The sequence below is a fragment of the Carettochelys insculpta genome, chromosome 7, assembly GCF_033958435.1.
Source record: "Carettochelys insculpta isolate YL-2023 chromosome 7, ASM3395843v1, whole genome shotgun sequence".
NCBI classification, from domain to species: Eukaryota; Metazoa; Chordata; order Testudines; family Carettochelyidae; genus Carettochelys; species Carettochelys insculpta.
The window spans coordinates 39,428,669-39,456,080 of record NC_134143.1 but is presented as its reverse complement, the minus strand read 5'-3'; the positions used below and the strand labels follow the sequence as shown (position 1 = coordinate 39,456,080).

At 41.7% G+C, this 27,412-nt stretch overlaps 1 protein-coding gene across 1 annotated transcript; it reads right to left on the bottom strand.

Annotated features, from left to right (window-relative positions):
• LOC142015735 (lipase member M-like) lies at window positions 1-26,423 on the bottom strand. Its single transcript, XM_074999526.1, is given in 8 exon segments — window positions 1-525; window positions 962-1,030; window positions 6,849-6,995; window positions 9,850-9,986; window positions 11,330-11,439; window positions 17,691-17,886; window positions 19,599-19,716; window positions 26,325-26,423. Coding segments are annotated over 8 exon segments (1,110 nt in total). The 3' UTR covers window positions 1-291.
• Between the last annotated feature and the right edge of the window lie 989 nt (window positions 26,424-27,412).

Sequence of the window (27,412 nt, the reverse complement as noted above, 5' to 3'; positions counted from 1 at the left end):
TGAAATATCAAACTTTCTGTTTTTGGGTTTTCGTTTTCATTGTGCAACACATTTCTAGAAATGGGATAAATTTGAAGCCATAAAATTCATCTCCTCCAGGATAATGAAAGTCAGATCCCTGAGGAAGTCCCTGAATTGCCAGCAGGATAGAAAATGTGGTAATTGCAAGTAGCGCAGAAACACAACAATCATAGCAAATGGTTTTGTTAATTCTATAAATAGTTCAAAAACAAAGCTCATTTCATAGGAACCCTTCTAATCCGTTCAACTGCAAAACACCAATATGCAATGCTATGGATGCTTCTTCATCAGATCAATGATTTCACTATACAGTCGCTCAGGAGCATCAAGACCCCAGATGAAATCAAAATGGCTCCAGTCAGGAATACACTTTTTATAAAGTAGATTAGTCATTCTGGGGAGTAATAATTTTACATCCTTTAGGTCCACAAGCCAGTCCTCTCCCCCATACCACAACGCAGTTGGAACTTCCATATCTTCTAACCTATACAAGGGAGCTTCTGTCTGGAAAACAAAATGATCGACTTTAAAACTGGGAACCTGTGAGGCAATCATTTTTATACATAAAGTATTTATCTGTGGCTTGATATCGACCCAAGTTTTCGGGTGCATCCAGAAAGAATAAAAAATTGTTGAAAGTATCAAGAACATCCTAACGTTCCACAGATTTTTTTTTTATTGCAGTTCCACAGAGTCACTGGAAAGTCAATATGGTGACAACTGCTGGTTGGGGCAGTGGACAGATACTGAAAAATTAACAGTGGTGAAAATATTTTAAGCCTTGTATTGAATAATCCCAATAAATCAATAAGACATTTCTACCCCAGTCAGACAGGAATCAAGCTTTCCATGTTGCTAATATACTTTATTCCTTCACCAGAAATATTCCATCTTTAGTACTGTTTATTCTCATTTTTAAGCGGTCACAGCTTTTTCTTACCTGGTTATATTTTACTGCATTCTTCTCACTGCCATAATCAAAATATCTGAGTTCTCCTGTTTTAAATGTCTAAGTAAGAAAAAATACACATTTTTAATATCCTTTATTACCTGTTCCATCCAAAAGTGTCCTGAAATGATCAAAATAAGTAGTGGATTTTAAAAGGAAACATTAGAAATGAATTAGACATTGTTTCCATTGAAAGAAGAAACAGTTGGTAGCTTTGTAAAATGGAAACTGATACATAATCTTGTTTAAATACTTTATTCCAGACTGATAAAGCAATGAACCAGGAGAGTTTTAAAACCCATGAAGCTCTAAGATTGAATGCATCCTTTCAGTACTGGTCCAGAGTTCACATTTTGTGTTCTCTCTTACACTGCATTATAGTCTTAGATTTAATGCATGCCAATTTACTTCTGCCAGAAGGTTCTTGCAATTATATTTAACAATGGGGAAATAGACATACAACAGATTTGTCAGTATAACGATTAATTTTCTGTAAACCAGAGTGTTAAAACTGATGGTTGAGAGCTGTTGGAGATAACATGGGTTGCTCTTCATGGCTTCGAGATATGTGAAATAATTACTTTATAACAAACACGAAAATTCATTACAAGTTTGTCCATCAACTGATGATCTGAAAAACTACTCCACATCAATGAATACAAAGACTTACTTTCCACTCTCTAAAAAGTCTATAAAAAGTAATCACTCTAAGTTACAGCAAATAACTCTTCCTAAAATGACAGAAATGTGAAATAGGCATAAACACCAAAACCGAGGAATGGGAAACAAATGGGGCAGTAGTCCCTACTTCTCAATAACAACATTAATATAACAAAATTACATTGAATTATTTATCAATTTTATCTCATTCCAATTAAAATTAAACACATTTATGGTACAGAGATGAGCCAATGCCAGAGGGAATGTAATGAAATAGTGTAATTTTTCGATATATGGTGGAAGAGGCCAACAACTGAAGCATTTTGGAAAACCACAGGGGACATCAGGAAGTCAGCTGTCAGATAGTCTCCTATTATTTTTATCAGGTTGTCCCAAGAACTGTGAACCTTATTAAAGCCAGAAAGAACTGATCACTCACATCCTAGATGCCATTAGAATTTCTATAGCAAAATGATGGAAGAAGAGTAACTCTCCTGAATCTACTGACTGATATCAAAAAGCATGGAGAATTCTGGTACTGCAAAAGCCCTTTCAGTCACAGCGTTACAAAGGAGATAGTAAAAAGTTGGTTAGTTAGAAATCTGGTTGAACGTTTTGGTATACCTGGGGACTGAGTCATTCCTATCCACCACACCTGAACTCTTTTCTTTTTTTAAAAAATACTAAGAAAGGGATAAACCCTTTCAACAATAGCCACAATTAAACTTGAAGGAAAAAATGAGAAAAGACTAATATCACAGAGTTTTGATACAACAAAAACAATATGCACCTAAACATACAGTAAGATTTTAACTGAAACAGAAGGAAAACAGTAGAAAAACATCAACCGCAACATGTGATCAATACTACAAACTGAAGAAAAGTGACTGGTAGCAAGTCTCAGTAATTCAGTATTAGGGCCTTCCAAAGGCCAAGTCATAACTGTGTATCTCTATACACAATTAGTTTACCTTTATTCAAGCTGTAAATAAGTTTTGTAAGATTTTGGTTATAAAGGAAGGTATCTATTAATAAAAAAGAAAAAAGAAAAATATATATTTTGTTTTCATATTGTAACAACAGCGAGTGCATGGTATTGTGTTTTAATCAAATAGTTTATTACAGTATTTTAGGTGTTACTGTTAAAGTTTGTAAATAAATTTATTTTAGACCTTATTCGCCTCGCACATTGGTTTTCAGAACAGCATGAAACCAGTTCTTGTTGCTCTGATCTGTGTACTGGGGCATCCTCCCCGCGTGGATCTCTCAAAGGAGGTTCAGACATCTCTGTCACTGTTTCCCTTCTTCTCCCTAATGAGGCCCCTCCCCACATTGTTTGTGGAGGACGCTAGAAGGACTGGGTAAAGTAGTGAGTCTCCCAGCACAAGGGTAACAGGCCTATCGTCTCTCCTTCATTTTCAAGAGATGTCCTCTGAAAAGAGTGCTACAGGCCCAGGCTGTAGTAACTTTTCTGCAGAGCCATTCCCTCATATGGCCATTGTGAGTCCTGGAGAACATGCGTATAATTAAGTCACATTACAAAGGGTCTGTAGGGAAAGGGGAAGTGATCTACTGGGCACTGGAGGCCAGAACACAGGATGGAGACACAGGCTTGCGTGTGGCCAGGTAACCTTTTCTATGGAGCAGAGAAAGCCTTGACACCTGCACTGATCCCCCCAGTCCTCCCCATTGCATAATACTCAGGGGATCCCCAGGGAAAAAAAGCACAGAAAGGTTTCTCCCTCAAACAGGCAATGCATTCAACAGCTCCAGCACCCACCCACTTCTTTTCTCCTTCTCTCTGGTCCAGCTAAATGGCTTCTGTGCAGCCAGTGGCCCTTTAAAGCAGCACTGCCACTTCCCTAGGGCAGCTGACAGCAGAGGCTGGTTTGGGAAGGAAAACACACTTCTATCACTCCTGTTTCAGAAAGAAGAAAGGAAAAAACTGCTTCCCTCCCCCTGATCCCCGCAAGTCCGGTACAGTGCTCAGCTGCACAAGCAGAAACAGGGGGATTTTGAAGTTGCCGGGGTCCTTTCGAAAAGGAGCCCTGTGTGGACGAGCCGTGCAGTGGCGAGCCGTGGCAATTTCGAAATGCCATGACTACCGGCATTCTAATGAGGCGCTGAATATGTATTTCAACCTTTCATTAGTAAACTTCGAAATGGCCATTTGTATGGCCATTTCGAAGTTTTGGGCTAGTGTAGACACAGCCTGTATGTCTAGTAAGAGAGTAATCAGAGGGTTTAATGGTTTTAAATGGCTTATTTTAATTAGCATGCTTTGAATAGCTTTTACTGAAAAATCAAGGATATTTTGCTTAAAACAATGTGATCCTGTGAGTGTTTGCATTGTGTCTTTGTGACTTTTGCATAGGTTTACACAGCCACAGCCTGGACACCTTTTCCGAGCGTTTGCCCTGGCAAGCAACCATTAATCAACTTTTTAAACCTCATAATCCATGAGAAATGAAAGCCTCAGGTTCCAATTAAATCTGTTTACCTAAAACTATATGCAGAGTCCAGTCATTCAAACTATTTCACACTGGCAAGTCAGGAATACTTCTGCGAAACAGACCATCATGGCTCTTAGATAAACTATGGATTACAGATGGGTGACATGGAGGCCATGTCTGCACCAGAGAGCACACAGAGGCCCAGCTACTCCCATGCATCTGTGCTTCTGAAAGGTGTCCAGGCCTATTGACAAGGTGGTGGTGGTGGCAGGGGATGAGAAGCAAGGGGCAGCTGCAATGGCCAGAGCCCCAGGCCTTTGAATTGCCACCAGAGAGCCATTCTGCATGCTTCCTGTGGCTCTGAAGGTGGGGTGCAGGGAGCCAGAGCTAAAGGTCAGGGTAGTGCTGAGAGATGGCTTCACACACTTTCCTTCCAGGTCCCACCCTTTCCAGGGGTGCAGAGCTGGGTCTCGTGCAGAGCTTGCATGGGGGCCTGTGGAAGCTGTCAGCCCCCCGAGGGTATCCCATGTAGCTGCTCTATGCCAAAAGCAGAGAACTCTCCCGTCAACTTAATTAAATCACCCTGAAAGAGTGATGGAAGCTACATGAGCATGAGAGCGTCTCCCATTTCACATAGTACTGTCCAAAGCTGGTCTTCTGTCTGCGAAATTTGTGTCACCTGGGAGGTGTTTTTTTCACACCCCTGAGAGACATAAATTATACCAACAAAAGTGTTAGTGTAGACACTGCCACAGTGTTTGCAACTAAAACCTCTCAGACTATCACTTTAGTTCACTGAGCTTTTTTGTGGCGGTCCTATTAGGATCAATTGTTTTGTTTTATAAATGCAGTTTAATTAAAACTAACTGTCTAGCTGCAGAGAAAAGGGTGACTAGTGTTATGTATTAGGGGAGTACTTCACTTCAACCTTCATGATAGCCACAGCTGGGGCAGGGGGGAACATAAACTTTTGATCTACGAACACTTGTGTTTTACATCCACCACATCACAATTTTATCTGGGCATCATATCAAGAGAGAAAAAAAAACAATTATTCTGTCTGAAGTGTCACCAGCTAGTATTCCTCCCTTGCTGACACTGCGCTCGGAAAGGGGAATTATACTTTGTCTGTAGGAGAGAAATGCTGGGCTCTTCTGCAGCTAGAGTTACTCTGGAAATGCTTGTGCAAAAGAGGTAAGTTTTACACAGATGCCTCAGGCCTTGCCTACAGCAGAGAGATCTGAACATGTTAATAGGGGGTTCACAGCCCTGAGCTGAGACACATCACTGGCTGCACTACCCCACAAACACTGTGCTTTGGAGATACTGTTCTCCATCCTAATTCCTTCCCTGTTTCCTCTTTGCTCTAGAGGGAAAAAGGCAGGGGAGAAGAACTACGATTTTCTACTGCCTATGCCATCATTAGAAATAGATCGTTTTCATATCATAGACAAGGGTTGCAAACTGTACTTTAACTCAGTGAGATCTGTAAAGATATCAACTGGGACCTTGAAATAGGCCTAGAATTTGACAGGGAGTCCATGGAAATGGCATCTATGCTAGACTTTTTACAAAATCTCTCACCTGTGAGCAGCATTGATAAGAATGGTAGCATATATAGAGCACTGGTACTTTCCCCACTTGAATCTACTAAACCTTTTCAAAGCTGGTCTGGGTAACAAAGATAAAAATGTTTGTGAGAGATCCAGCAGTTATGCTCATGTTCTTTTGCAGGCTGGCTGCTATGTACTTTTGCGTAATATGCATATGTTTGTGTGTGTAAATAAATGTTTTTGAAGAGCTATATGGGGTGTTGCATTTAGATTTTTTTTCCCTTTCCCATCTCTGTTCCCCGCCCCTTCCCTTTCATAATTGTTTCCAGCTGGAACATGAACCCAATAATATTCAGAGTTCAAAAAAAACTTTTAAAGAACTGACAAAGTACAAGTGGCTTCAGAAGACTCTGCATACGTTATGGGAAAGTAACAGATTTCTGACTGGGGTTATTGCACTATGCCCATACAATGGTTTTGAATTTAGAGACTAATACTTCCAGATATTAGGGCCTTCCAGTGGTGTCCAAAAGGAAGACACCCAATCACCACATACCTCCCACAAGCCACCTTCTGCCCCTGGTGACTCACTGGAGCCACCACCAGAGCTGCCCAGCCCCAAGAGTCGGTCCAGAGGCTTGGGAGGCAGCTCTGGGCGGGCTCACATGGCAGCTCCTCAGGTGCCACATGGTGGTGGTGGCACCAGAGCTTGGGCATTGCATGGCTGTCCCAGGCACTGTACCGCACAGCTCTCGGGGCTGCCTGGCTTGGGGCTGGGTGGCTGCAGTGGTGCAACGCCCAAGGTGCAGCTGAGCCACCATGTAGCCCCCTAAGCCAGCCACACAACACCCGAGCCCCCAAACCACTGTGCCACCATGCAGCTGCCAGAGCGGCCATGCCAGCCTGCTGACATGCATTCATCACAATATGCTTCCCTGTTCACCATGGCTCTAGTCCCCTGTGCTTATTGTAATCATGTACTCCTTCCTGAAGGGAGAGCAGACAAATGAACTGGCCCATCCTACCACATGCCAACCACTTTCCCACCCCCGACTGCCACATATGCACTTTTAGAGACAGTGTCGACATTAGCCTACACCGGGATCCAACTGGTAATGCAAAGAACACGGTTTTGTTATTAGAAATTAATTCTCCATGCCTGTGTGGTCAAACAAGAAGTTAGCTTGCTTAAAAAAATCACTACAGATGTACCGTATTTAGATTCTTTATGTTAAAGCCCCCGATGACAGAAAAGACCATGGAACAAAGCTTCTGAAATACTTTGTAGCGGCACACCCGAACAGTCCATCTGCTCAAAGCCTCTCCTTTCAAAGAGAAATCTTTCTTGCCAAGAATAGCCTGTAAAAAGGCAAAGACACCGTAGTTTATATGCTATGGGTTATATACTCATAGTGCTCCCTTTAATATGGGGTGGGGCTTCATGTGCAGCAAAGCCAGTGCTACAGATTCTGGAATTGTGGGCTCTCTCCTTAGCTCCTTCCTCCCTGGCAGTGTAGTAACAAAACGCCAGGAGCTGCAGCAGGCTGGTAAAGATAAAAGCCCAAAGACTATGTCTACACTAAGACCTAGTGCCAACAGTTTGATGCAAACAAGCAGTCTCGAAAGTGTAAAATGGAGACCCATTTGGATATTCACACAGCTAATGTGCATATTCATGAAGCTAATATGCATATCATGGCAGAAATCAAGCCGTGTAGATGGAGGTTCTGCCAGCAAAAAAAATTTGACAGCAGCCCCTTATGCCTGGAAAAAATCTGGCATAAAGTGCTGGTGACAGAGTACAGTCAACAGAAGTGCAGCGTAGACACTTCCGTTGACAGAGAGGACTTCTGGTTGCTGGGCAGCCCTCTTTGAAGAGCTGCCATTCGGCTTTCTGGCATCAGAGGACAGTGCAGTCCGGCAGTCCTCTGTCGACAGAGCAAGTTGTGTGTAGATGCAATCCATCGACAGATGCTTCCAGTGTAGACATAGCCATAGAATGGGAGGTAACACTTGGAATATGTCTACACAGCACTCCGCCCAGCACCACAGCCGGCACAGCTATGCAAAATGAGCTTCTGGGGATTGCAAATGGCATGCCATTTGCATACTTCTGAAGCTCATTACCATAGCCTCTTGAGAGTTCGGCGTCAGCAGAAGGGGGCACTGGCACTGCAGAGGGCATGTGGATGTGCCTCTGCCAGCTAAACCCGCCTATGTTGCCAGTCCCTTATGCCTCAAACTTTGAATTTTGTTGAAAGGGTTTATCTTTTTCTTAGTATTTAAAAAAAACAGTTCAGGTGTGGTGGCTGGGAATGACCCAGTCACAGCATATACCAAAACATTCTACCAGATTTCTAAGTAACCAACTTTTTAACCATCTCCTTTGTAAAGCTAGGAGTGAAAGAGTTTTTCTAGCACCAGAATTCTCCACACTTTTTGCTATCAGTCAGTAGATTCAGAAGAGTTACTCAAAACGTTTGAGGCATAAGGGACTGGCGACAGAGGGGGCCTTAGCCAACAGAGGCACGTCCACCCGGCCTCTGAAGTGCCGGCACCCCCTTCTGCTGATGCTGAACCATTTGCAATCCCAAGAAGCTCATTTTACATAGCTCTGCTGGCAGTGGCACTGGGTGGAGCGCCACGTAGACCCACCTTTAAGGGATTATTTTAAATGACATCAACGATGGAGGGAAATACATAATTCTATGTCTTTCATACACAGAGCACATGCAGCCTTAAACACCTGTTTCAGTTACAATTTTTTAAATACATTTTAAAAAATTCAAGGAGTATTTCTCCTCCTCCAAGATTCTTGTCAAAAAGTTAGTCCATGAAGTCTCCAAGACCAACCCACTGGCCGCATGAGAATAACAATTAGTGGCTACGTCTACACGTGCAGCCAACATCGAAATAGCTTATTTCGATGTTGCGACATTGAAATAGTCTATTTCGATGAATAACGTCTACACGTCCTCCAGGGCCAGCAACGTCGATGTTCAACTTCGACGTTGCTCAGCCCAACATCGAAATAGGCACAGCGAGGGAACGTCTACACGTCAAAGTAGCACACATCGAAATAGGGATGCCAGGCACAGCTGCAGACAGGGTCACAGGGCGGACTCAACAGCAAGCCGCTCCCTTAAAGGGCCCCTCCCAGACACAGTTGCACTAAACAACACAAGATACACAGAGCTGACAACTGGTTGCAGACCCTGTGCCTGCAGCATAGATCCCCAGCTGCCGCAGAAGCAGCCAGAAGCCCTGGGCTAAGGGCTGCTGCCCACGGTGACCATAGAGCCCCGCAGGGGCTGGAGAGAGAGCATCTCTCAACCCCCCAGCTGATGGCCGCCATGGAGGACCCGGCAATTTCGACGTTGCGGGACGCGGATCGTCTACACGGTCCCTACTTCGACGTTGAACATCGAAGTAGGGCGCTATTCCTATCTCCTCATGAGGTTAGCGACTTCGACGTCTTGCCGCCTAACGTCGAAGTTAACTTCGAAATAGCGCCCGACGCGTGTAGACGCGACGGGCGCTATTTCGAAGTTGGTGCCGCTACTTCGAAGTAGCGTGCACGTGTAGACGCAGCTAGTATGTTACTTGCTTCTCACACTGAATAAGGACCTTCACTAGAAATAAAGAAAATGACATTATTCCTAAACCTGCCTCCTGCTCTAGCTCCCTCTCTGTAGGACCTCTGCTAAAACTGTCCCAAGTCCCCTACTTCCTCTTACATATTTAAAGAAACAATATATGTATCTTTACCAGCGTTCCCTGAAAACTGAGCACTTGGGCAGCTGCCCAGGAGAGACTCAGATGCCATTCATCTGATTAGCAGAGTACCCACATCCCACCCACTGCCTGCAGAATGAGTTTCTACTGGTGGTGCCCATCCGCACATGCCTTGGTGCACGTAAAATTTATTCTGCACATGGATAGAAAAAATAAGAAGGAACATTCCTCTTCACCCAACCTATAAGTAAAAAATAAAACAAAAAAGTGCAAGATATATTTCCAAAAAGGATTAATTACTGAATTATTGCTATTATTTACATCTCTCCCTGCCATTTTTTGCTTCTACTTTGTCTATGCAGAATGAAAGCTCCTCAGTGAAGAAACCTTGCTTTTGTAATTGTCTATAAAACATCGAACACACACTTGTACTTTATACATAAAATAATCAAGAACAGCATATAGCAGAATCACATACCTTGACTATTCGTTCAGGTATGAAGAACAGTTTTATCAGTGGGCTTTTGGAATGCTTAAGTGTGATTATAGGAGCCAACGCAAAAAACACTTTGATTTTTTGAGCCAGCTGGGGCAAAGATGAAAATGCAATGAAACCTGAGAAAGCACAAGAAACAGATGAGAGAAATCTTGGGGAAAAGCCATGCTACATACAATTTTAAAACAATTCCACTGTTGCTAAGTCTTGCAATTTTCAAATGCATCTCACAGCATTTGACGTTACATAAAGCTTTCACTCCTCAAAATAACTGATTATAAGAGAAACTTTGCTATTATTTTAAAAGAATAAGTTCCTAGCCTTTGTTATTTTGGATAAGAACTTAAAATGTGACCAAGTGCACTGTAAAAGCTAAAAGTCCAGAAGGCAAATAGACCATCCCACACAAATTCTGTGATCTTTGGGGGAACTGAGTGTCTCTTTCGCTAACAGAAACTGATCCAATGAAAGTTATTATTCCATTATCATCCATGTATATTTTTCTTCCAGTGCTGCTTCTACTCTGTCTCTCAGCAAGGACACTCCACAGGTGGTTTGCTTTCAGTTTGGCTTCTCCAAATTTTTAGAACTACTTTTCCCCTCCTCTTTCGATTGAGATGGGTGAGGAAGTGTATGGCCCAAGGATAATATGATTCCTCAGAGCTTTGCATGGCACAATAGACAACAGTAAGAAATGGCAAAAATAGAGATTGCACTGAAGTCTGCAGTTTCCAAAGTAGCAGCCAGAAATATTCTCTCCTTTCTATTTAGTTTTCACAATTTAATATTTATGCTAAAAAGAAAAATATTTCTTGTCTGGAGTGAAATGACATCTTACTTTTCTTCTGCTTAACAATCACAATGTGCTCTTACTTTTCCAAACAACCCAAAATGCCTTCAACGCACCTTCAATGCAGTAACGTTAATTATCAGTTATAAAGAAGAAGGTGAATAGGTTTATTCTCTATCCTAAATAAAGATTATGGAAACTTGATTGCCAGGATCTGAAATAAGTTATCATATTTTCATATTTGTTCTTGACCAAATATGGCAGCATCGTATGTCGTACTGGAAATTAAGAATAATTCAGGGAGTTCTCAGCGTACTAGGTCAGTTAGCATTTCTGAAGCATTGGTGACACAGTGCTGCCCTCGCATTTCAAGTCTTATCATGACCCATGCTGTGATGCGTACAGAAAATTGTCATATTTGCAAGACAGACAGCTAATTGTGATTACTGTTTTTTTTTACTAGCGCTACTGCATCCTATCACACCTATGCAGACGAGGTAAAACATATAATTTTTGTAATAATCTCTCATTACTTGTTTGTTTCATCCTTCTCATACATTTTTTGGTTTAAATGGTACGCTTTTTGAGAAAGGAAGTGTCCCTACTGGATATAGCAGACAATACAGTAAGGCTCTACTTTTGATGACAACAATTTGATTCCTCTTACTGTACCTAAGGTGGTGCCCTGAGAATAGCCAACGTAATACAGCTGTTCTTGCCCAGTTTTCTGCAGAACAAAGTTTATTATGGAAGGAAGATCATGTATGGCCATTTCATGAAAACTGCAACACAAAAATGAAACTGGTTACATTTGATATCATAGTTGCTGCTCGTGTGTGCAGAATGCAGTACTTTTTAACCACAGACACAGCAAACCAGATAATTAGCTCACTGATAATTTCTGCCACCACCATGGGATTTAAATCTTTGTCTCTTAGGCTGTTTCTAACCATGACATTGCTCAGCACTGTGCCATCTAACTTTCAGGTGCCTAGAAAAACAGACAATTAACACTGCAATCCTCAAAGTCAAGTGAGGTACTTGGGCTCCCTATACAATGAATGGAGAAAGATGTTACATGGGGGGCGGGGGGGCTACCTAAGGTAGACAGTGGGGGACACCAGTGACAGGGTTGTGTGCTAAGTTCAACTAGCTGATAGGTGCCATAGTCTGGGCTGTAGAAAATTGCCTTGCTCTGCTTTGTGAGCCACACACTTGAACGTCCTGCCTGGAGTCAGATGGTTTAGATACCTATGGCATTTCTAGAGGGAATGAGGCAAATTCCTGCCTCCTGCCACACAAAAGAGCCAGAGGAAAAGGTAAGGGTGGTGCCCACATTGAAACTTTTAGGCTTATGACGACAACTTGGGATATAGGAAATCCTCTCTCACTGCCAAAGAACTTGATCAGGGGACTCCCACCTCACAGGAGGATTCTGACATGGGGCCTCAGCCTCTGTTGTTGAAGCTGTTCCACTGTGGATAAATAATAATAGAATGAGTGGGCCAGTGGGACTAGACCCAAGTTCTCTTGCCTCCCCGATGGTGCATCCCCCCGCCCCGCCTCGCCCCGCCCCAAGCCACGTATCCCAAGGCTAGGAGGACTGTGGCCATCACACCCAAAAGAAATTAAGGGTGGGACTTGTTGATGACTCTCTTCTCGGGAAGACAGAGGCATCTATCTACCATTCTGACCTGGCATACCAGAAGGTATGGTGCCTCACCAGGCCCATGGCCAAGACATAACAGGCAAACTGTTGAGAATCATCCACCCCTCTGGCCTGGTGCTCATTCAGGTGGTCAGAAAGGACATTGCAAAGTCTGACCTCCTAGCAGATCCCTAAGTAATTACAGGGATCTCTGGGTGCAAGTGATGGAGCAGAACCTTCAGTTGATGTTCTGATCAATCCTTCCAGTCAAGAGTATGGACCAATGCAGAAACAGACACATCCTGAAGGTGAAAACATGGCTGTGTGCCAGGACAGCTTCAGCTTGCTCAAACACGGGATGCTGTTCCAAGGAGGAGGACTTCTGAAGAGAGATGGGATTCACCAATCACTGTATGGGAAGAGTATCTTTGCATCCAGACTAGCTAACCTAGTGAGGTGTGTTTTAAACTAGATTCAATAGGAGCAGGAGACAAAACCTCCTGGAAGCCTTCAAAACATGGAGATTTATGTGAAAGGTATCCATTTATGTGAAAGGTATCCTTGCATCTATTTGTGGATGCAAGGAACAGAGGAACAGAGACAATTATAGTAGGTACAAAGGAGAGAGAGGGAATATAGAGGGAAAATTTAATAAATGTCTTGGATGTCTATAGACTAATGCAAGTAATATATGTAATAAATAGGAATAACAAGAAATACTAGTGAATAAGCTTAGTTACAACATTATAATTTGGTGGAATACTTCACATGACTGGAATATTGGTATAGAAGCATACAACTTGTTCAGGAAAGATAGGCAGGGGGAAAAAGGAAGGGTTACCTTTTATATGAATGATATTTACACTTATATTAAAGCTAAGATAGAAGTGGGAACCAGCCCTTCTGAAAGTCTCTGTGCAAGAATAAAAAGGGTGGGGAAAAAAGTGATGTCATGGCAAGGCTTTACTGTGGGCCACCTGTACAAGAAGAAAAGGTTGATGAGACTTTTTTTTCGAGAAACTAACAAAATGGTACAAAGCACAGGACTTGGTAGTGATGCAGGATATCAACTACCTAATCATCAGTTGGAAAAAATAATACAGCAGGGCATAGACTATCCAGCAAGTTCTTGGAGTGCATTAGAGACAACTTTTTTATTACAGATGGTGGAGAAAGCGACTGGAGTTAAGGCTATTCTAGATTTGTTCTGGCAAACAGAAAGAAACTGGTTGAGAATATGAAGATGGAAAGCAGCCTGGGAAGAAATGATCTTGAAATAATAAAAGTCAGGATTCCAAGGAATGGTAGGAGAGAAGACAGCAGAATAAAAACAACGAACTTCAAGAAGACAGACTGTAACAAACTCAGAGAACTGTGAAGCAAAATCTGTTGAGAAGGAAGTCTAAGGGAAAACTGAGAGAGCTGGCAATTTTGAGAGACATTATTAATGCATAAAAAAGACTGGAAATATGATAAGAGTCCATCCTGGCTTAACCAGGAGATTTGCAGTGAAGAAGTTCTACAAAAAAGTGGAAACCAGGTCAAATTATGAAAATTCATACAATAAAATATCACAACATGTAAGCTAAAATTGAAAACAGCAAGGCACAAAATGAGATTATAACTAGCTAGGGACATAAAAGGTAACAAGAAAACATTTCACAAATTCAATGGGAAGCAAAAAGATGACCAAAAACAAGGTAAGCCCATTATTTAGTTAGGAGGAAAACACAATAAGAGAAAATGCAGCAATAGGTAAACTGCCTTTTCTGTTTCAGTTTCGACTAAAAATTTTAGCAGTGGTTGGACAACAAACATAGTGAACATCAGTGTAAATGGGATAGAATCTCAGGCTGAAATAGGAAAAGTACAGGTTAAGTATTTCTTGGACAAATTAAATATCTAAGTTGGCAAGGCCTGATCAGATACATCCTAGAATACTTAAGAAAACTGAGTGAATAAATGATTAGGGCTATTAGAGAGATCACTGAGGAGCTGGAGGATCAGAGCGATAGCCAGTGATTATAAATATCTACAAACCAAAGAATGGCAACCAAGGAAATTACAGAATAGTCAGTTTAACTTCGGTACACAGAAACATAACGCAGCAAATAATAAATCAATTGATCTGTAATCACCTAGAAGATAATAAGATAATAAATAACAATCAACATGGATTTGTCAAGAACAAATCATGTCAAATCAACTTAATATCCTTCTTTTGCAGGGTAATAAGTCTTGTGGATATAGGAAAGTAATTGAAGCAAAATATCTTGACTACTAAGTATCACTTTAAGTAAGTTTTTCATTAAGTAAGGGTTTTGACATTGCCTCACATGAATCACATAACTGTCTTGTAAACAAGCTATATAAATATAGTCTAAACAAACCTACTATAAAAGTTAGAGGCACAACTGCGAGAGAGTAATTATCAATGGTTTACAGTCAAGCAGAAAGAGCGTATCAAACGAAGTCCTGAGGGGATCTGTCCTGGCGCTGGCTCCATTCAATATGTTCATAAAATATTTGGAATAGTTGGTAATCATTAAGAAGGGGATAGTTGGGAATTAGTAAGAAAGGGATACATAATAAGATAGAAAATACTTTATAGCCTCTATATAAGTTGACAGTATGCCCACATCATGAACACTGTGTGAAATGTAGTCGCTTCCTCTCAAAAAAGATATACCAGAATTGGAAAGGGTTAAGAAAAAAGCAACAAAATGTTTATGGATCTCCTTGCATATGATCAAAGACTATTAATACTGGTACTTTTTGGTATGGAAGAGAGACAACTCAGGAGGCATATGACAGAGGTTTATAAAATCATAGCAGGTGTGGAGAAGGTAAGTAAGAAGTATTGACCCTTTCCCATAACACTAGAACTAGGGGATCCCCAAATGAAATTAATAGGCAGCATGTTTAAAACAAATGAAAGGAAGTATTTCCTCATACAACACAGTCAGCCTGTGGATCTCTCTGTCAGAGGATGTTGTGGAGGCCAAAACTTTAAAAGTGTTCAAAACAGAGCTAGATACACTCACGGAGGATAGGTCCATTGATGGCTAATAGCCAGCATGAGCAAGGATGGTGTCATTAGTCTCTGTTTGTCAGAAGGTGGGAATGGGCGACAGCTGATGGATCATTTGATCACCACCTGTTGTGTTCATTCCCTCTGAGGCACCTGGCACTAGTCACTGCCAGAAGACACAGAACACTGGACTAGATGGGCATTTGGTCTGACCCAGTATGGTCATTCGTATGCTCTGGGGTAACAGTCATAGAGGGAGTACACTTACACTGTTTTAAAAGATAGCAAACTGGGAGAGGTTGTGAGCACTTTGAGGGACAGAACTAAAATTAAAAATGATCTGACAAACTGGAGACATGGTCTGAAAGAAATAGGATGAAATTCAATAAAGACAAAGGCAAAGCAATATGCTGAGGAAGAAATAATACTTCACACAAAAGCAAAATGGGAATATCTGCCTCGAAAGGAGCACTCCATAAAAAGATCTGGGATCCACAGTAGCTCACAAACTATGAGTCAGCAATAGAATACCATTACAAAAATAGTAAACAGCCCTTCTGTGATGTATAAGTGGGTGTTTTGTAAGCAAGTAATGAGAAATAATTATTCCGCTCTACTCAGCACTGATAAGGCATCAGCTCGAGTACCAAGTCCAGTTTTGGGCACCATACTTTGGAAAAAACAGGACAAACTGGAGAAAGTCCATACGATAGTAACAAAAATGACTACAGGTTAAGAAAGTGTGACCCGCAATGAAAGATTACACAAAACTGTGTTGTTTTAGTTTGGAGGAGAGAAGACTAAAAAGGGACATAACAGTCTTCAAGCATTGAAAAGGTTTCTGTGAAAAAGGGTGATAAATTGTTCTTCTTAATCACTGAGAACAAAAACTAATTGAGTTACATTGCAGCAAGGGAGATTTAAGCTAGACATTAGAAAATCTTACTAACTGTAAGATGTGTTAAGCATCAGGACAAAATTACTTGCAGCAGTTTTGGAATCTCCATTACGGAGGCTTTTAAGAACAGGTTGCACAAACATCCAACAGGGATGAGCCAGTAATATTTAGTTCTGCCTCAGTGCAGGGGACCTCTTGGGATCCCTTCCAGTACTACATTTCTGCAAATCTAACCACTGATCTACATAGTCATCCCCAGTGCCACTTTGCCCTTTTCTGATTTCATGAATGTTCCATTGTGGATAAATCATTAAATAGTCACTGGGCCCAAAAGACAGCAAGAGAGCAAGAATGGGAATGACCCTACAGACCAGCTGTGAGGATACCAACTGGCAGGTAGGAGAGCCTAGTTTCAGTCTTGTGGCTACATCATTCTTTCATTATTTATCCACCATGGAACAACTTCAAGCAAAATGGACAGAGTCCCCCACCTCCCACTGAAATCACAATATTCCTAATTCAGTGGCTAGACAATGCTCTTGGTAACCTGGAGACCACTGGTCAAATATTTTCCCCTCCTCTAGCAGTGAGGGGAAAATTGAACCTGGATCTCTCACACCCCAATGGACTGGGGTAATCTCTGGGCTAAGAGTTATAAGAGATGGCAATAACTCCTCCTTGGCTGCATTTTAGAATGGGATCTCGTCTGGCTGGTGGCCTCTGAGCACCCTTAAAGGATTGGGCTCTGTATGCTACTTTGGCAGTCACAAGCTTCCTGTTTCACTAGCTCACAAACCACACATGGACAGGAGACAGGGTCTCTGGACGGCCAGGGGCAGGAACTTAGGAAAAATGGTGCAGATTGAGTCCAGGTTTCATTGCAAGATAGTCACCAGGCCCTTACAACCTTGTCATAGAATCACAGAACACTAGAATTGGAAGGGAAGAGACCTCAAGAGGTCATCAAGTCCAGTTCCCTGCCCTCTTGGCAGGACCAAACACCATCTAAATCATCCCCAAATAGATGTCCATCTAACCTGCTCTTGAATATCTCCAGTGATGGAGATTCCACAACCTCCCGAGGTAACTTATTCCAGTGTTTAACAACCCTGATAGTTAGGAATTTTTTCCTAAAGTCTAATCTAAACCTCCCTTGCTGTAGTTTAAGCCCATTGCTCCTAGTCCTGCCCTCAGAGGCCAAGAAGAACAACTTTTCTCCCTCCTCCTTGTAACCCCTATGAGGTATTTGAAAACCACTATCATGTCCCCTCTAAATCTTCTCTTTTCTAAACTCTTCTGTGCTCTCTCACAGAGATGTTGTGTCACAAACAAAGCAGTACAAGCAAGCTGGAGTGTGCCAGTAAATCTGACCCATTTATTTGTAAATATAAAAATCTCTAAAATAGAAAATAAAACGGTAAGTTTAGATGTTTCTTTGCCATTAAGTGTAAGGTACCTGTAATCTGAAAATTCCTCCTGGCCAGCTGTGAGGTTGTAGTGTTTTCTTGCCCAGTAGTTTGCTCTGTTATTTCCAATTCAAACATCATAGCCAGCATCTGCTAGTATGAAGCCCAGGCTATTGTTGACCATGTTTGAAAGCCAGGTGGTTCCCTCTAAAACTAAGCCATGCTGGAGAAGAACAGGCTTGAGCCCTGAGAATGGAAGAGATGGATTACTTTACAAATCTAGAAGCTCTCGAATAGGACAATAAAATAATAGTTGACTCCTCTCCTTGGATTTCTTTCGCAATGCCACATCCATTGGAGATATTTGTGACTAGCAGTTGCACTGCAGGCAGCCTCATCATAACACGTTTTCCATAATCTTGTCACGCTGAGTGTTGGAGCCAGTTAGGTTTTTTTGTTTCCACTGTACCCCTTGGAAGGTTGTTCCCCAATTTTACTCCTCTGATGGTTAGGAACTTTTATTTAGTTTCAGGACTAAACTTTTTGATGGCTGGTTTTCATCCATGTGTTCTTGTATCATCACTGATGCTTAACTTAAATAACTTGACATCCCCCAGCCCTGGTTTATCCCTCTGATGTAATTATAGAGAGCGATTGTACAGCAAATGTGAAAAATCAGAACAGCAAGTGGTGATGTGGGGGAGGGGGAATAGATGACTATAAACCCCCAAATAATGGAATTGTTCCTATAAAATTGAGACAACTGGTCACCCTACAGTTATACCACCCCCATCTTCTTTTGGTGACGATAAACAAGCTAAGTTCTTTGAGTCTCCACCTAAAAGGTAAAGTTTCCATTCCTTGAATCATCCTAGAAGCCCTTCCATGCAGCTGTTCCAGTTTGAATGCATCTTTCTTAAACACAGGATATCAGAACTGAACACTGTATTCCCACTGAGGTCTCACTAGTGCCTTGTAAAATGACACTAACACTTCCCCATGTCTGCTAGAAATACCTACCTTAGTGCCTCCTAGGATTGAATTAGCTTTTTTTCATTGCCACATCACACTGGTGGCTTACAGTCATCTTGTAATCAGCCAATACAGCCGGGTCTTTCGCCTCCTCCTCATCTGTGGCTTCCATCTATTAAGTCCCCCTCTTATAGCAAAAAATCTTGCTGTTCATCTCTAAGTCTGTGACATTGCCCTTTGAGCTGTTCTGTTTCAGCCCACTTCTATTACTTAAGTTTTAAAGAGCCTCCAGATCTTCTTGATGATTTTCTGGTCCTCCTCTGTATTATCAATATCTCTCAACTTTGTGTCATCTGCAGATTTTATTAGCACACTCCCACTTCTCATGCCAAGATCATTAACAAAAATGTTCAATGAGATTGGTCCCAAAACTAATCCCAGAGGACCTCCACTAGTAACTTCCATCCAGTCTAATGGTTCACCTCTCAGTATGATCCACTGTAGCCTTACCTTTAGCCAGTTTCTTACTCACCTTTCTATCCTCATTTTAATCCCCATCTTCTGCACTTCAATAATTTCCCACAAGGAACTGTATCAAATGGCTAACTGAAGTTCACAGAGTTGCAATCTATTACATTTTCTTTATTTAAAAAGCAGTTATCTTATCAAAGAAGGTCTAGCATATGTTAACTTTTGTAAAACCATGTTGTATTTTGTCCCAAGTGCTGTTTACCTCTTCGTCCTTAACTTCTCCCTCTTCCAAAATTTGTTCCAATACTTTGCATACAATAAAGCTCAAATTAATAGGACCTGTAGTTTCCTAGAATGCTTTTATTCCTCTCTTAGAAAAAGGTACTATATTAGCAATTCTTCAGTCATAAAGCATGATCCCTGTATTTACATATTCATTAAAAATGTGGGTCATGAGCCAGTTCCTGTAGATGGAGATTATCTGGGACACCCTATTTAAGAAAACAGAGCCATACCTGCGTTGCTATGATTTCCTATACCAACAGGAATCCTGTTGATGCTAAGGTAATAGCCATCATCTGTCATAATTTCATACTCCTCACTTGGATACCCCCTGTAGCGAATAATCTCACTCTGCAGGAAACAAAACAAAGGTATTTTCTAGAATTATTTGAACTTGAAAAATGTTGACAATATCTGGGGAGCTTAGGAGGGTCTCTCTCACATGGAAGTGACTAAATGAATTTTTTTCTGCAACATTCAGCATTAATTACTGTATTCTGAATTTCTCACCTGACCAGGATTTAAGGCACTTGAAAGAGGTAACTAGTTACAACTAAGGTCTAAAAACAGTGTTAGGGGATGGGTGCAAGACAAAATTTACATATGAAGTGAGTGATGAGCAGGAATCTAGTCTATTCTCAAACTGCGTCCACACATACTCACAAAGACTTATTTCTGCTTAATTTTCCTAAGCTTCTGCAGTTTCCAGGTGTCAAATAAGCCAGTCAATGAACCAGCATACATGCAACCTGTCACAAACAAGGACCACTCATTCACTACCTTCCTATCTTCTTATACCATAGGAATATTTCTGTTAAGGTGGAATCAGATTTTCTGGAAAGGTCCTGGCTCACTTTCAAAAAATATGGAGATAGAAGCAGATTTAAAATACATCTCTAAAGGGCAAGAAATGAAACACAGAAGAAAATAAAAAGATTGGCTCTGGGTTCTTGACTGCACCACTCTCAGAAGACTAAGTTAAAAGGAGGGCAATATTGCCCCATTCTCAAGCAGCAGGTATTTGGAGAGGCCAGAGGTATGTGGCTTGTGGAAAGCCAAGCAGTAGATTCATAGATTTTTCAAATGTGGGTAAGGAAAAGAAGGGGAGCACAAGAAGATGACTGAGTAGGAGAGGCTGCCATGTGCCAAACTCCTCACCTGCAAGCTAGTATTAACTGAGAACTAAAGATCCACTTTTTTAATAAAGTCTAGTGCCTGCGGGTCTGGTAGCACAGAGGGGAAAGCTTTACAGATTGCCTTCTACAATGGTGTTTGGTTTGGTTTGGTTTGGTTTGGTTTTCTTACTGACACTAAAACGGACTTCAGTTTTCCAACAGCACATATATAAACATTTGGACAGGTATGTGTCAGGTGCCTCCCACAATGTGAATGATTACAGCCTGGTAGCTGAACCGTACTGCTATCATGAATGCAAAACAAACCAGGAGGATGGGGAGGACTGAGGAAGGAAAATTGAGAGGGAAAGTGAGTGACTGATGACGACAACTGTGAGGATATAGAATGATTAAGAGGAGAGTGAGTGTAAAGTCCCACCAAGTCAGTAAGGTAGCAACTGATTACACATCCCTGGGGTATAAAATACAATGCAAGGCTGCAGAAAAGCCTTTCAGCTTGTTTGAATTTAGCCCATTGCTTGAATTTAGCACTTTGCTTTTGAGGCCAAGAGGAAGGGAGCTCAAATGGCTCCAAATCTGAGAGGAAGGTACAGACGACTTCAGACAAGGGCAAGGCGGAGGAGTGTTGTAAGCTGTTGTAGGAAGGAAATGACCAGGATTCCCCTGACCAACATGTGCCGATACAGTATCATCAGGTATAAAATGGAGATGGGCTGAATCATTTATAGAAGTCGCTTTTTTGGAGAAAGTGATGGTGGGACAAGCTGCAGCTTCTGATAGGTTCAAATGGGGAGAAGGGAGCCTGGTCTAGACTAGGGAACGGAGTCCAGGAAAACATCCTGCTGAGTAGGGAAAAAACACATCAGTTTTTCATTTTTGCTGAACTTCTTAATCGTCTTGACCTTGACCTGTCCTTGTCTGCCACTGGGAAGTGTTGCAAAAGCAGGGAGGTGGACACCATGTCAAGCTAAGCACTCTAGAACCCCACTGAAAGGATTCACTCACTAGGGAAGATGGCTTGAGCTGGGCCGTTATCACTCAGGTCCAGAGTCTCTGCTCGGACAGGAGCCAAGAAGGCAGCAGAGAGGAAGGAAAAAAATAAATTAAAGTAGAAATAGTAGTAAAAGTAAAAAGGAGTCTGAGGTTTAAAAGAAATACTCATGGAAGGCTGCTAAACAGCTCTAACTGCATTCCCATTAGAAGACAGATCATCTCCTATCTGGGCTCACCTCTTTCCAATTTACTCTACACTCAGCAGGAAAGTTCCATTATGCTATATCTGTTTTTTTTTCCATAAGTGGGTGGGCCATCCCAGTGATCCTGAATCCAGACAGTTGGATGTACTTCCCTGGAGATCTTCCCACCAGGCCTTGCTTTCCTAAGATTTCCAGACAAACAAGATTCTGAAAAGGACAAGTAAGTTATGGAAAAGCCTCTGACTATGTAGAAACCAACCACATAGGGCTTGCAAGCCTTCTTTTGATACTGAAGATACACACTCAGGAAGGAAGTAGCATACTAATGCTGTTGTGGAAGTGCAAGAAGCAAAGAGGCAGTTCAAAGGCTATAATTAATTATTATAATAATAATACCTATTCTGATGTAAGGAATGTGCCAGCAGGAGCTCAATACTGCTGAAGGATTTCAGGAATGTGTCCTTCAGAGATCATTTGCATGAAAATGCAAAGGTGTGCATATGTAATACCTTGTAAACAAAGCCTGATGGGTAGCAGGTGAAGCAATGACATTTTGTCTATTGTAAACAACATGTTGTAAAGTCACAATTTATGCTATCGCCCAGTGTAAGAATTGTGGAGTCTCACTATTGCTGGAAGTTGTTGTGGGGTACAGGGCAGTCATCACTGCTTTGTAAGATATGGATTGCCAAGGGCTCCCTCCATGTAAGCATTGTGAGGTGAAAGGGGGGAGGGATAGTGGTGGAACTAGCTGGTTAGAAGCCTTTTAGCTATACAGCTGTAAGACTGGGTTGACTAGTTCTCCCCTCACTGTTCAAAGGTAGGCCTAAAGATGGATCTATACTTATTCTGTGAGAATCCACCCTGACAGACACCAAGATGCTGTGGAGAAGCCCAGAGCTGAAATCACTGGTAGCTGAAGTTATGGAGAGCTGGAATCCAGGACTTTGCCTACAGGAAAACCCACAAGATAGCAGCAGGCAGCTGGCAGGAGTGACTGGCAGATGGCTGATAGGAGAAGCAGCAGGCAACCAGCTGGTGCAACCTGTGGCCGGCCAGCCGGAGAAGCAGCGGGCGGCCGGCAGGAGCAACTGGCAGGTGCCCGGGGGGGTCAGCTAGCAGGGGCAAGCGGAATGCCAGACCAGCACAAAGGTGGCATTGTCTCAGGTTCAGTGAGGGACTGCATCAAGGTGATGTGTCAGGGCCTGCACAGGCTGGACAGAGTTGCAGGTGGGGCATTTGAAGAGGGGTATGGAGAAAGTTTGGGTGTGTAGATTGGCTATGTACAGAATTGGACTGGTGAGCCAGAGGGGCAAAGGACACTGCTCAATCCATTTGAGCTAGGACAGTTACTTGAGGGTGATTATGATCTCTGGATGTGGTATTTTCCCCAGGCTTATGCCATATGACTTTTCTGACTCTTTCATTAAAGTTTATTTTCTACACTGAGAATCTGTGCTTGTGAGCAGGGGAGCATTGCCTCTCCAAGGCACCCAGAAGATGTATGAATTTCCCAAGCTACTGGGTAGGGGCTCGAGCCAGTTCTGTGTGAGATGGATGAAAAGGAACCCCTAGATATTGAACCCAGCCCTGGTTGCTGCCGACTCCTTCTGGCAGAAGGGTTACACTTGTGTGTCACCTTGTATCAAGTAAGTTTGTATCAGTGACACTTTATTTTGGAGAGCCCTATTCCTTACAATTTTAGATTCAGGAAAACAAGTGCCCTTAAATAATATACAAGACACATTAAATAAGAAAAGATGTGACTTTTGATGCTCAAGTAAAGGCAAGGAGGGGGGAAAAACAGCTCCCAAATATAAACACCCCATTCCAGTGCGAGAAACCTGAGAAAAGGTCTGTCTCGTACCTCAGCTCGAAAAGAATATCTTGGCATTGGAAAAGGTTCAGAAAAAGGCAACAGAAACTATTAAGGGTCTGGAACAGGTTCCATAGGAAGAGAGATTAAAAAGACTAGGACTTTTCAGCTTAGGAAAGAGGAGACTAAGATGGGGGATATGACAGAGGTCTATAAGGTCATGAGAGGTCTGGAGAAAAGGAATAAGGGAAAGTTATTTACTTGCTCCTGTAACATAACTATTAGGGGTCAACAGATGAAATTAATAGGTAGCAGGCTTACAACAAACAAAATGAAGCTTTGTTTATGCAGTGCACAGTCAACATGTGGAACTCCCTGCTAAAAGATGTTGTGTGAAGACCAGGACTTTAAAAGGGTTCAAAAAAGAAGTAGATAGAAATGTGGAGGATAGTCCATCAATACATATTAGCCAGGCTGGGTAGGAATGGTGTCCCTTGGCTCAGTTTATCAGAGGCTAGTAACGGGTGACAGGGGAGGATCATTTGATAATTACCTGTCCTAGTCATTCCTTCTGGGGCATCTGGCATTGGCCACTGAGCTAGATGGATCTTTGGTCTGACCCAGTATGCCTTTCTTACATTCTTATGTCCAGTGCATTTTGAAGACAGGCAACTTTAGAAACTCAGAGAACTAAAATGAATAAGGAACTGAGGCTTCTGACATGTAAATGGGAGTAGTAAACTTTGCATTCAAAGTCTTGGTAAACACAGATTTTAAATCAGATTGGCAAATACCTACTATTGCCTATGACAGTAAACACTTGAAGTACTTGGAAAGCTTGAGCAGGGCTTTGCTTCACTGGAAGGTCATGATATACCTAGAGGAGTACAAAGGAAGCACCTACCAGAGTAGGAGCTACACTGACTTTTGGAAAGAACTCTGTTTAAACTCCCATAATTCTTCCACTTCAGCATATGCTCCTTCATACTGTCTAAAACCAGGATCCTGCCCTCCTCCTGCACCATTCTGGACTCACTCAGGGTCAATCTTCTGGGGTTTCAACTTGCACATGTGCAAAACAACACTTTCAGTGGTCAAAGTTAACCCTGGAACTTCTCATGAGAGGTGAGGAATAAGGAAGGTCGATGTGAGAAATGCTCCCATTGACCTTCCTCCCTGTAGACAGACATCAAAGTCTACCACCAATAAGTTGATTTTACCTGCACAATTGGCATAGCTAAAACTGTGTACTGGCAATCAACTGCTATGTCTGGTGTAGACATAGCTTGTGTAAAGGCACAAGGGAAGGGGCCCATGAGAAAGTCATGAGGTTTCTCTGCTATTATTAAATCTCCTGTGTGAATTTCAGCCTTGGGGAACATTGGGATAATTATTATTTTATTCTGATTTTTGTCTCCACTACAGTCCTCTTCCTTAGCCTCTGTCCACCAAGTGCCTCAAAACCCTGTGCAGCAAGGAGATAGGAAGGGTCCACCCTGCAAATCACTAGTCACAATTTTTTGAACAAAACAAAACAAAACCCCTTCTCTTTCTTTTGGGTTTTTGCTGTATGTCTATGTATTCTAACAGGCACATTATGGTTGTGAATCTGGAATCAGATGTGATCCAAGTGCCAACATATTGTTTCTACAAATAATTCATTTCAGTTTGTTCATTTTAAATTTATGACAGGTCATTTTATATTCACCCATCCCATATTCTGGATTGTTCACATACATTGTGTTCCACAAGGGTGAGCTATGCAGGTATTATGTAACAGACTGTTCACAATGAAACCTTCAAAAGAACCTAAGAAAGGTACCTTGGAGTTAGTCTTTGCTTGTAAGAACCAAAACAAAATGTGTGAAACATGCTCAGAAAGGAAACTTTCAAGTTATATTAAGCTGGGCTGTAATGAAGCATTGTAGAATGAGAAATAACCAACATACATATGATAAAGTAGGCTGGGGTAACACACTCAGTTATTGCCTCACCTAGGAAATAGAATTTCATAAATTTAACTCTTGCTCTAATTACTCGAATCTTTCTTCAAGCTAAACCTGTTCTCTTCATATTAGGACACATGCAATCATAAGGGATAACAATGTCTCAGGGTAATCGTGGTAAAGAAAGAGGAGTTCACAGAATTTTGCCTTACCTTCCACTTCCAGGGGTATGAATCTACTGCTGGGCTATTAATTCACCTTCTAGCACAAGATGGCTCCAGTGCACTGACCAGTAAGGGTGACATTAAGACACCAGCCTTCTCCTCTCCCCTGCTTACTCCAGGAACAGAGTAAGCAGGTGAGTAGTTCCTCTTACTCTTATATACTGTACCAAAACACAAAATGTAAGTAGCCAATGGAAGGGGGATTCTTTTGTGTGTGCGTGAGCATGCGTACACACACACACACGTGCATGTAAGCCAGGTTAAAACACAACCTTTGATACTGCCATGAAAATATTACATTTCCTTTTAAATTGACAGTTATTACTTTGATTAAAAAATAACTTAAAGGCACCAGTTAATTTACCTGTCTCTGTCACCAGTAGGACTATACAGAAAACAAAAGGCTGCTCTATCCAATAAAACAATCAAGGTCTCACTTAATAATCAAAATAACATTCAGCTATATTGGAACACCTCCCAGGGCCCATTTGAAAACAAAAAAGGGTGTGAAAATAATTGCTAGTTGAGGGAGGGGCTTGGTTAAAAGGGCATTGGTTAGTGAAGATTAGTTTGGATGTTATACAATTCACAATACACTTCCCTACTCCCAGCCTTGTCTCCAGTAATAACATGCAACTCACAACATTCATGAATGCTTCAGGATTCACAACCATTCTCATAGCTTCTTCTGAGCTCTCAAGTCCATATGTCAAACACGCTACCAGAATGAAGAGCCACATCTTGGTTCTGCTAAAACAATGCACCTGTTAATAACATTGCTACAAACACATATCTTGGCTTTGAAAAAATGCAGTACAGATGACTGTGTTATAGGTGCTCAAACAGAAAAAAATGTTAGGGCTACGGTTTCAGTTGTTTGGCCTCATCCTTGTGTAAAGTCTTTCATTTATCACACCAAGGTGAACTTTTTAAAGTACTGCATATTTTGGTTTGTCCACATTGTCCTACTTGCCAGACAGAGCATGCAGAAACATGCTACTCTCAGAAAATTTCCCATGAAAACACAACCATTAGTCAAGTCATGAGATGTTGCAGAGCAATGCTTAGTGACGGTACCAGAAACACATGCTTTGTGCAATGTTCCTGTGGCAAATTTCAGCTTCTGAAATGTAATGGGTTTGGCGCAATCCTGTAAAATTAAAAAGAAGTAATCAATACTGTAAGTTAATCATCTTAAATGGAATTGCTTACAGTTGTATTTTGGTGTACAAATTATGTTTAAGTTAGGAAATGGCAGTTTCCAGTATGTCCCTATCCCCACCCCATGTCTGTGCACAAACAAGAAGGGAAATGGCCTTTTTTAACAGTTTATATCTTAGCAAAAGATTAATAGAATTGCCTGGGAAAAAGGAAAAGCACTTCCATGGTCTGAAGACACTCCCCCTGCTGAACTCCTGTGCATCTGAATGGATTTGTATCTGTAATTCTATTATAAACCTGAGAACATGGCAACCACACAAAACAGAAAACATTGCAATTGCAACCTGAACATAATAAATCCTCTGTTATTTGCCACCCCTGCTCTCAGAAAATTATTACGGAATATCTTCTGAACAGAGCTCAAAGTACCTCCCTTATCCTGACGCTCAGTCCAGTAGAATAAATCCACTACTGGAGCATACACTTTCTGAGAACCACAAATAAGATACATCTATTACATACTTACTGCACTATGATATTTTCTCAGCTTTGTGCCATTTCCCCATTA